General features: G+C 43.6%; 1 protein-coding gene and 1 long non-coding RNA gene across 2 annotated transcripts; one reads left to right on the top strand and one right to left on the bottom strand.

The window, feature by feature from the left end:
* The first annotated feature begins 332 nt into the window (after positions 1-332).
* LOC135606015 (uncharacterized) lies at positions 333-3342 on the top strand. The gene is made up of 3 exons (XR_010484641.1): positions 333-959; positions 1044-2947; positions 3038-3342. It is a non-coding gene; the product is annotated as an uncharacterized LOC135606015 (long non-coding RNA).
* A 164-nt stretch (positions 3343-3506) lies between these two features.
* LOC135606014 (probable LRR receptor-like serine/threonine-protein kinase At2g16250) lies at positions 3507-7320 on the bottom strand. Its single transcript, XM_065096711.1, has 4 exons — positions 5081-7320; positions 4771-4899; positions 4419-4441; positions 3507-4331 (listed from the first exon to the last, which is right to left on the bottom strand). The coding sequence occupies exons 1-4, from the start codon at positions 7003-7005 to the stop codon at positions 3760-3762; spliced, it is 2649 nt and encodes an 882-aa protein (XP_064952783.1). The 5' UTR covers positions 7006-7320; the 3' UTR covers positions 3507-3759.
* Positions 7321-10792: the final 3472 nt, after the last annotated feature.

Here is a 10792-nt window from a genome sequence, read left to right as displayed (position 1 = left end):
TGGGAGAAGACATGGCTTGATACCATCTACGCTCGGATAGAGGGAAAGATGCTTCTGCTGCTTCAAACAATACCTGCTAAATGTTATATAGAAACACTTGCTTTCTGCTTTAAATCTTCCATCAAACTCAAACGAGAAGGTATGCGTGCATGCGTGTGAGCTCCCTTCAATCTTTTGGCACGAGACGAAGAAGAATACCTCTACGTGAGTATATTGATTGATGGAAACTGATCCGACTTTTAATCTGCCTTCAGCACGGATGCTCGCTTTGGAGGCCGTCGACGTTGACTTGTCTCACTTTGACAGCTTAAAAACACACTATCTAATCAATCAATTTAACCGTTGACAATAGCGATATAGACATGTCCATTAACAAACTGTAAATCTATTAGATTATTCCCTCTGCACGAGATCGAACCGGTCTAATGTCTGAACCGAACCTAAAATTGGAATCAGCGTCGCGAGAGGTCGTCGTTAGGCTGTTGAGTTGACTTATTTATGATCGAATCAATTGTCTCGAAGGAGCGGGTTTTGGTGGCTGTGCTTGCGGTTTGTGCGTCTTGCTTTTGCCCCGATCTGTTACCTTCTCTCTGGCGTTTCAGTTGCCCCTTCGAATGCGATTCTGTGGAGATGGGGAAGGACGGCTTCGGCGTGGCACAAACTTCCAACGTGATGCAAAACCCACAAACAATCCGAAGAAGAATTCTTCGATTCTCCACGGCCAATCCCCTTTCCATTCCCTCGAAATCTCAATGCGTCTCGTCGTTCACAACCCATTTAAATCCTAACCCCAGATTCATACCCGATCACCCCATCCTACCCCTCTTGGCCGCCGCCTGGCCCCGGGCCGACCGCCGGGTCCTCCACCCCAACGTTATCGCCTCGGGCCTCATCCGCGACCCCTTCGCCCCCAGCCGCGTCGTCCAGTTCTTCCTCGCCCCCCGGCCGCCGACAATATGGTGGGTGAGCGTGTTGGGAATCAGTTGATATCATTGGAACCATATGATGGAGGTCGGTTTGTCCTAATGGCTAATATTATGCAGAAAATGATTGATTGGATGATGCAAGGTGTATAAGGAATGAATAGACCGGCTATAGTCCATTGAATGCACAGGAATTGCCCATGAGTTCATTGTTGGAGACACAAGTCATCCTCTGTGCAGCGAGATCTAATGCTCTGTTGACAGAGATTGAAAAGAAATTTGAGATGGTTTGATAAGTATTTTAGATCTCAGATGGTAGTCAGAATCGATCATAAGGAGGTTACTGATGTGTCCTATCACTGAGAGAACCTGGGAATGTAACTCGATATAATAGATGTAGACCAAAGATGCCAATTTGGTTGGCAGAAAATCCTGCTCACCTAATGCAAATCTGCTATCTATGGTTGTCCAGAAAGCTGAGGCAGTTTGACAAGTTCATCAAAGGGTCATGTTCTTACAACATCTGGTGGTAAAGGTGGTTGTGCATATCTCCTATTTAGTTCTGATGAATTAATGGCTTATAATTTACCTGACATAAATTTCTTAAGAGTTTATCTGACATTTTGGCTTTGTATATGTCATGATCATTAATTGCCAGTCTTTTTGTGACATCTGAGAACCTTGATGGATACAGTGAACAGCTACAAGAGGACAATGCTGAAGAATCATAAATTCTTGAATAAGTTGTGACCATGCACAGAGGGCCAAGTTCCAAAAAGGTTACTAGCACTTTGCAAGTAATTGCTCCTTTTCATTTTTTTTTGGCCCTTTGCCCTTTGCTATTACCTTAATATTTAAGATGAAGCATGTGAACTTGGGGAAGCCATAGTGATTGCTTATCATGAAAGGCTTGGGACATAGGTGGTATATATTAAGATGTTTCTTTCAGGTGACTGGTCTGAACTGGGAGATAACTGGTCTCAGATTTGACAGTATATCAAGTTCAGTAGGTTAAGGTATTCTGTGGCCCAATAGTAGATATATAACTTGGTTGTTGATGGTAGCTGATTCTTCACATATTCTGCCTTTTAAGAGTATATACAAAGATTAAGCTAGATGCTTCTCAGAATGTGTGAAAGACAGTATGCTAAATGCAAAGATCAAGCAAGAATGATGATAGAAAGTAGTTTGGATCAAACTCTCAATGCTTGCATCATTCCATGGATTGTGACAACCCACATATACTTTGCAAGTGCACCAAATAAGATGAGTCAAACTAAGTTTTGGAATAATCCTGCCATGACACTTAACTCAGATATTACATGGTCTAAATTTCCAAAAAGTACTCAGGAAGTTGTTGCATAGGGTTGGAGGGTGACTCATATTAATTAATGTCATCGAACACGCTAAATATGAGATGAATTAGATCAAATTGTAATGCTATTGTTATGATATGACTGCTTGATGGCTCTGGACTAACCTGTATAAGAACAGTCTTTTTTGTGAAGAATTAATCAAGACTACAAAAGGATACACTTGTTACAACTTTAGGCTTCACATCATGTCGAGGCTATTGCTCGTCATACTTATTAGGATCAAATCAAATCAGAAAGAATATTTGTCGATGTTCCCTTATCAAAGATAAGCAAGGGCATCAATATACCCCGAGGGAATTCTATCAACAGGTAATCTCCACTTATCTGAAGATGCAGCTTTCTCAAAGAGAGACTTAGTATGTGTACCATGAACAATTACTTTGATCCTATCAAAAGAATTTTTTTCTCTCTCGATATTCACAACTCATTGGAATATTTTATTTTTATGAATATTAGAATCATTTATACTGTTAGTTAGTCTTTAATTTCTCCTTGTCATTTGGAAATAAATTACCTAAGAGAATGTCATGATACTTTCCTGCTTGTGCTTAGTCTCTTTTTTCAACATATATTCTGTCAATGTAGTTTCACAAGGTATGGGGACAACTCATGAAGACTGGTTATCAAAGCTCATGCTTGGCTCATCAGGTATCTTTCCTTTTACCGTCAATCACAATACTTTTCCTTCTTTCTTGCTTGTTCCGTGATTTTTTTTTTTTTCGGATGTCTTTTCTGCAGGTTTAGAGGTTTGCTTATTTATACACAAGACAAGTAACAAACTTGAGCTTGCACTCTCTTGACAAATACTACAGTCCAAATGAAGATTACATGCCCCATGAATTTGATATTCTTGGACCAGTATAGGAAAATCTCTCACAACTGCAGTCTTCCGTGTGGCAAGTGTAGATGGAACTGCGACCCAACATGAAATTGATGCATTCACAGGAAGTCTCCTGGAGGTTTACATAATAGTTAGTCACCTTTCAAATGCTTTCTAACATGATATAACAAAGTTGTAGCTAAAGTAAAATACTGAAGATGATTCCAATGAAAATTAGTTGACCTTGAAGTGTATGATTCTCAGATTTGTGCCAGAAAGTGTTTGATTCTCAGGTTTGGTAGTGAAACTGTTCTATATGATACCCTCGACGACTGTTGTGTTGCTTGGCAAAGTGAGAACATCTTTTTAAATTGGGAGCAGCGAACATAATGAATCACTACCTTTGCTCATATGCAGATGGAGATTGAAGTCTCAGATGCAGCTTGCTGATATCTTTTAAGACCACAGCATCACTGCCTTTGCTAATATAATCATAACAGTTGCATTCTCCAAAGAGACATTTTTATCCACTAATTACATCGAAGTGCATATTTGACACACAATGCGCAGAATGGTTGATCTTTGCTTCATTTGAGGCAATCAGTTGCCGTACTTTTGATCCAAGGCATGAAAAGCCTGTTTAAGATCGATCTTGAGCTGGTCCTGCTGGCTCTGGGTGGATCTCCCTTGACATCTTGCTCTGTGGAAATGAATGATCGTCTCCACCCCGATGAGACCTCGTCGTGGTTGCTTGCTTTGACGACATCCGATCTTCCTCCACTGGCCTCACAAGACTGATGCTTGAAAGGCTATGCCGCCAGCCTCCAAGCAAAGCACTGTGCCATGAACCTGAAGACGATGTAAAACTGTTGGAACAATTCACCTCCCTCACCACCTTCAAAGGGTTCTCCAAGGCTTTCAGGACGTGCCTCGCGAGCGGTCGCTTGGAGGGCTTCGGGTCGAGACAGGACTTTGCGACGACCGCCATTGCCCAAACCTCCTCCATGTGGTCCTCGTCCACGATAAGGGACGGATCCATGATCTTCGAAACAAGCTCTTTGTCAAAGGGAGTAATGTATGCCTGAGTTTGTTCCATCCACTTGTTTGTGGCAGCATTGTTAGATCCACTGAGCCCAGGTTTTCCAGTGATCAGCTCCAGTAACACCTTCCCCAAGCAATATATATCATAAGCACTAGTTGCTGTAGACAAGCCTGCACATTCAACCAGAACATTTTAATGGAAACAACAAACACAAAATTGAGTTTTTTTTTTCCTTCATTTTAAGCAAGAATACATACCGGAAACAACTTGACGAGATGTCCTGCACATTGACGGAAGAAAACAAAATAATTAGAGATGAGCAACATTTTGGAAACCATGAAGTAGAACAAATGAAGACAACTGGAATGGAGATATAGTAGTATTAAAGCAAACATTTGCAAACATTTGCATCCATGATACATTTGAATTACATCTGGGATGAATGAATGAATGAATGAAAGACGACAAATTTCTCCAAAATAAATTACTGAAGTCCTATTAAGAAAGGGAAATTTTCTTTTTTGAACAAGTCCATGTCGTAGAAGTTCTATCAACCATATAGAAGAAACCATGCGTAAGCAATAATCGAGACTGGTATTCAGAACTTACTGTGCCGATCTGAAGATCCTGGTCAAGACATTCTGGCGGACGTCAATCTGTTGAACACAAACTTCATTGAGGCTTCCGAGCCGCACTTCGTATTTATCATCAAGAAGAATGCTGCTGGCTTCAATATCTCTGCAGCCAAAACATGGAGTGATTGAGCTTATGATATTGTCGAAAGATGTATTTGAGATATGAATTCTCAAGACAATAATGCCAGCAGAAGTCAACACAAGAAGAGTTGTGATGTTTCTTCATGCAGATCATCAGTCAGTGAATTAGGAATGAAACTGAAAGCAGGATGAATCATCCATACCGGTGAACCAGAGGAGGGTTATTGTCATGATGCAGAAAGCACAGAGCTTCCACAGCACCTACTGCGATCTTTAGCCTCTTTATCCAATCCAGTGACTGCAAACCATCCTCTAGCTCGGATTTCTTGTGCAGAGCAGTAGAAAGATCGCAATTTGGCATGTACTTGTACACGAGAAGCTTCTCGGTATCATTCTCCAAGCAGTGCCCAAGTAATGGAACCAATCTGCCACCCGAACAATCCTCGAAAAGTTTCAGTTCGGTCGAGAATGCTTCTCTTCTCACAGCTAGCAGACCGATCCTCTTCACCACCACCTCAACCCCATCTTCCAGAACACCATGATAGAGATCTCCAGAGTGACCATTCTTGATAAGGTTCATGCTGCTGAAACCCGACGTCGCCCTCAGCAGCTGCTCGTAGGTGAAGGCATCACCCGGAGCTGGCAAATTCACCATCACTGCAGCAGAGGGTGAAGGCGTCGTGTTGGTGACACCGTCATCCGAAGAAAGTGGGTTCACCGGAGCTGCAACAGAGAGCGGCAGCGTCGTGCCGGTGAGAGCACCATTCGAAGCTGACAAATTCACTGTGTCTGCAGCAGAAGGCGGTGGCGACGGCGATACTGCCGCCTCCTCTTCAGGAGCAGGCTTGCTGCCGGTATCCTTTTGGCCGGCGGAACGCGCTGCACATCTCGTCAGGTAACGCACAAGCACTGCAATCACGACGGCGAGCAACGCCACCCCACAAACTACGGCTACCACGGCGTACCACCAACGCCATTTTCTCCGCCTGCCGGATGAAAGAGCTAAACGGAGACCTCTTTCCGTGTAGAACGTCTCACAGTCAGCAGGCTTTCTCTGGTCCCGCGCACTGCTAAAGCAATTAAAAGCAACAGAAGCATCGCTAAAGCCGACGGGTTCGCTTCCATCGAAGTAATTGGTCGAGAGATCCACCACTTCAAATCTTTGTAGAATTCTGCTGGATTCAGAAGAAATCGACCCGTAGAAGAGGTTATTCGAGAGGTTAAAGACGCCTCCTTTAGCGATGCTATTGCGCGCGACGGCGTCGACCATGAGCATACCGGTGAGGTCGTTGAATGAGACATCAAGATGTACTAACTGCGCCAGAGTCCAGAGCGAAGTGGGAAGACTGGACGAGAAGTTATTGTGGCCCAGCTTGACCGAACGCAAATAAGGAAGCCTCAAGAGGACGTCCTCCGGCAGCGAACCGGAGAGCCAGTTGAAGCTGAGGTCGAGGGTGACGAGTGAGGATAGGCCGCCGAGCTCCGCTGGCAACGATCCCGAGAGCATATTGTTGGACAAATTCAGGGCATTGAGCTGCCGGAGCTCCCCTAGGGACGGCGGCACTGCGCCGGAGAGCGTGTTGGAGGAGAGGTCGAGGTGGGTGAGGTTATGAAGCCCGGAGAATTCCACCGGGATCGACCCGGTGAGTAAGTTGCCGGAGAGGTCGAGGGCGGTGAGGTGGCCGAGCCAGCCCAGCTTCGACGGGATGCGACCAGAGGCGCCGGTTCCTGCGAGGGAGAGAACGGAGAGCGAGGAGACGTTGCCGAGGTCATCGGGGATGGGACCGGGGAGCGGGAAGCCGGAGGCGTCGAGGGAGGTGAGGTGGGTGAGGTTGAGGACGGCATCGGGAGCGAGGCGGGGGAGGACGAGACCTTTGCGGGCGAACCGGTTCGGTCGGAGGCCAGTCAAGTTAAGCTCTTCGACCCGATTGGTCCGGCAGACGACGCCGGTCCAGGAGGAGCAGGGATCGGCTTGAAGGCTCCAGTCTTTGGCGCGCACGGCGAGCGAGGCGCGAAGTTTGAGGAGCGCGTTGCGCTCGGTTTGCGGCAGAGCCGAGCAGGGTACATCGAGGAAGCAACGGAGGAAGAAGAAGAAGCAAACCAAGGGGAGGCGCGCCGGAGACTTCATGTGGGAACTCGTGAGTCCTAACGAACGGTGCTCGGAGCCATCAACCTACTGAAGGATTCGTGCAAGACAGAAAGTACGTCAGCCTCTCCGTCACCGGGGAAAGGAGTGATGGTGGCTGCGGAGGGAAGAAGCCGAAGTTTCAATAGTATCGATCTGTTTCTCCGTCACCGGGGAAAGGAGTGATGGTGGCTGCAGAGGGAAGAAGCGGAAGTTTCAATAGTTTCAATAGAATTGATCTGTCTATGCTTCTGCTTGATATCTTGACTTAGCTTAGACTTGGGAGGGGAGAGGGAGGGAGGAACGATGAGCATGCAACGACTCCATGAACGTGTGTTATATGATGGTAGCCGCGTGGGGACGTGGTAAGGGTAGGACATCGTTAGCTGGATCCCGAAGGAGACGTTTAACTTGGACGGCAGTGTCGACTGAGTCAAATTTGTTTTGCATTTGGGGTGTGTTTATTTTTTTTTCGATTATATATATATATATACTTTAAAGCGCAGCTTCATATCGTGACCCAAGTCGTGGCTTTCAGGACCTAATATTAGGTCGTAGACTTTCATGACCTAATATTCACTAAGTCCTACTTTAAGTCAATACCCGAGTCAATTTTAATAAATTACTCTTAATCATCATAGTTTTTCTTTGAGTAATTGTTTACTCATTGGAGGAATCGTAGGTGACATGACTGCCAAGAAGTACTTATTTTTAAATCAAAGAGTTTCTACTACTTTTAATTTATATATAATCTTCATCAGATTTATTAATATATTATTGTACTACATAGATATTGTATTCAAACTCACATGTGGACGTTATCTACATTAGTTGATATAATATTTTTTCTATTAAAAATATTATTTTTATTTTTTAAAATTCAGTCAAACTAGTAAATAAATCAAAAAAATATTTTTTTCAAATAAAAAACAATGTAAACTTAATCTAAAATTAAATGAACAAGCAAATTATTATAGTTTCTTCTTACTGGACGGTGGACACCAAAGTTTGATTGTAAAACTAAACGTAGCATTAAAAGAAAAAAAGAAACCGTCAACAAAACGTGAAAATGATAATAAAAAACAGTCGGCATGACTTATTTTGTGGATATATATATATATAGGAAATTTCCTTGACCGCGTTACGGTAAGACGAAGACGGGCGCGTCGGCTGTTACTGAACCGTCGCTTAGTGGTGGTGGTGACCGGAACCGAAATTTCCGAGTAATTTCTCTTATGGAACAGCAAGAAGTAGACACCACATCCAATGGGAACAAACATCACACCGTCACCGACCACTGAATGCCCCATCGACTGTACCCGTTCAAACTTTGTTCCTCCCTCTCGTAGACTTCGTGCCGATATGTATGTCCCGACTCGGGTACCCAACGTGGATAGTCCGACGGTTGGCAAACATAACATCCGAAACGTTCACCGAACCCCACCGCGACGCGCCAAATCATTACTAGAAGTCACATGTTTATTGGGACAGAAGCCCAATTAATTCTTCCCACGCAGTGATGATAGCGAGGAGAGAGTTCGTTAGACAAACTCGAATCATAGAGCTGCAGCGCGTCAAAACACGTTCGCTGACGGCTCCATCATTGAGTCAAAGTAACGTAGACGATTAGCGTTAAGTCGTTTTCCGTGTGATTGAATCGTATCTCCTCCACCCAACTAGTGGGCTATTCGGAACAAAACAGGATGGCCAGGTTTCCTTCCGCTGGCCCGCACGTGAGCGTGACATGCTTGGATTATGTGTCAGCATGACTCTGATGGAATTGGGACGACTGACCGAGTCAAACGATTCACTACGAGACAAATGAATTGATGTCGAAGTAAATCCAACTGGCATTTAAGATCGGAAACGGCCACAGCATTATTAATGTTCTCGAAGACTCGAATATTTCATTAGCTAATTGAGACTTCGATTCGGTACGTGTTGAGATTGAATGTTTACGTTCTTAAAATGAATAAATGAATGAAATCTCAAGATTACATAGAATCCCAAGTTAACAGAACCATGGGGGTTTATTGGGGCTGAGCCCTATTTGTTTAGGTATCCGACAGGAACGTGTAGCACGAGTTGGCATTTGTCTGAATTCCAATTTAAGACCTGCTAATGACTAGTTCATGATGTACCAACATATAGTTGACTCTATCTTTGAGTCTACTCTTCTCCTAATCTATATCCAAGACTAACTCGGTTATAACGTGAGTGAGTGAGTTACCTTAGACTTTTTGTGACTGCTATCTATGGAGGTAGAAATATACTGAGGGAAAACTAGCAAGCCGCCGTATTGCGTCTTGAGAACAACCATTGACATCTCTCGTTTGGTTTTGTGTTAGCTCGAAAGGTCATGATGAAAGTTTGAGTTCATCCTCTCTTTCGGTGTCTTCGTTCGTAAGGGTCGTCGATATGATTTGTGCTTGGAGAACTATTTGATGAGAGTCACCTTCTTTTTCATGTTTGGTAGCATGGCTAGTTTCTCCCCACGGAGACATGACATCCATGCTATAACATTATTGATTTAAAAAAGAAAAAAAGTTTTATCATTTAACATTTCATTTAAAAAAACTTTATATAGATAAGATATACATGCGACTTTTTCTCTTTCTTTCAAAGTAATTTTTTTTTAAAAAATATCTCAACATAATATCGTCGATGCAGATGAATGAATCGTCTGACATATGATACTTAAAAATTGAAAAAACTTAGGTTAAACTTAGATATAGATGATGGAATCATCCCAATAATGTTAGGAAAGGGGTTCAACGCTAAGAAGGGGGGTGAATTAATGCAGCGTAAAATGATAAAATCATGTCTTATTTAAATATTTTCGTTTCGATTAAATCCGTTTCCAACGAAAAACCGTTTCGTAAAGGTAATAACTTGGAAGCGTAGTGACTAAGTAAGTAAAGCAGTTTACAGTATGTAAATAACAATAATAGAAATGCAAACCAGATTTTAGAGTGGTTCGGTCGTCGTGACCTACATCCACTTCACTGATTCATCTTCCATCAAGGCCACTGGCATCCACTATTGATCTTCCTTTAATAGACGAAGATCAACCTCCTTCTTACACCCCTCTTCTCTTTTTTATAGATTTAGGAGTCAATCTTTATAAGCACTCACTCGTCTCTTAAGCTATTCTAACACTTAGACTATAGGAGAATTCTCACAAGATATTTCTACAGCATTTTTCCACTTTAAATTCTCTGTGCTTGTGTATATTAACCAGGGATGAGAGGTGAATTTATAGGCCGCAAGTTGATTCAAACTTGGAGCCTAAAAACATCTCATCCCAGGTTTCCTAGGTACGGACGGTACCACCGCCTGTGTTGGGCGATACCACCGCCTGTGCTAGGCGGTACCACCGCTTGTGCTAGGCGGTACCACCACCTATGTTGGGCGGTACCACCGCCAGTGTCATCTGACACTTACACTGTGCTGGACGATACCATCGCCTGACACCTTGCCAAGGGTGGTACGATCTCTCAAACTGGCGGTACCACCGCCTAATACAGTCTCGGGGACTGTGCCACGATAATGCCACTTCTTGGGACACTATTTGGGCTTCTCATTGGGCCAAACACAGTCCTTACATGAGCCCAATTAGCCCATAATTGGTTTGGCCCAATTCCAATCACAATTACATGCTAACTACGATTTCTAAGACATATTTTAAGCTAAACAAGTCTGTAAGTCTAGTTTCTTCCAACGAGCTTCCAGCGAACTTCCGACGATCTCTCGGAAATGTTTCAGTGGACTCTTGGTAAGCTCCTGGACT

This window comes from Musa acuminata, chromosome BXJ2-2 (genome assembly GCF_036884655.1).
Source record: "Musa acuminata AAA Group cultivar baxijiao chromosome BXJ2-2, Cavendish_Baxijiao_AAA, whole genome shotgun sequence".
NCBI classification, from domain to species: Eukaryota; Viridiplantae; Streptophyta; class Magnoliopsida; order Zingiberales; family Musaceae; genus Musa; species Musa acuminata.
Note: the sequence above shows the minus strand (reverse complement) of the source record. Positions and strands in the feature narration are given on the sequence as shown.

Coding starts and splice junctions, on each gene's coding strand:
- LOC135606014 (XM_065096711.1), bottom strand. CDS start 7,005: ATGAAGTCTCCGGCGCGCCTCCCCTTGGTTTGCTTCTTCTTCTTCCTC. Junction 4,900..5,080: donor AACCCTCCTCTGGTTCACCG/GTATGGATGATT, acceptor TTTTGGCTGCAG/AGATATTGAAGCCAGCAGCA. Junction 4,332..4,418: donor ATCTCGTCAAGTTGTTTCCG/GTATGTATTCTT, acceptor TTGAATGTGCAG/GCTTGTCTACAGCAACTAGT.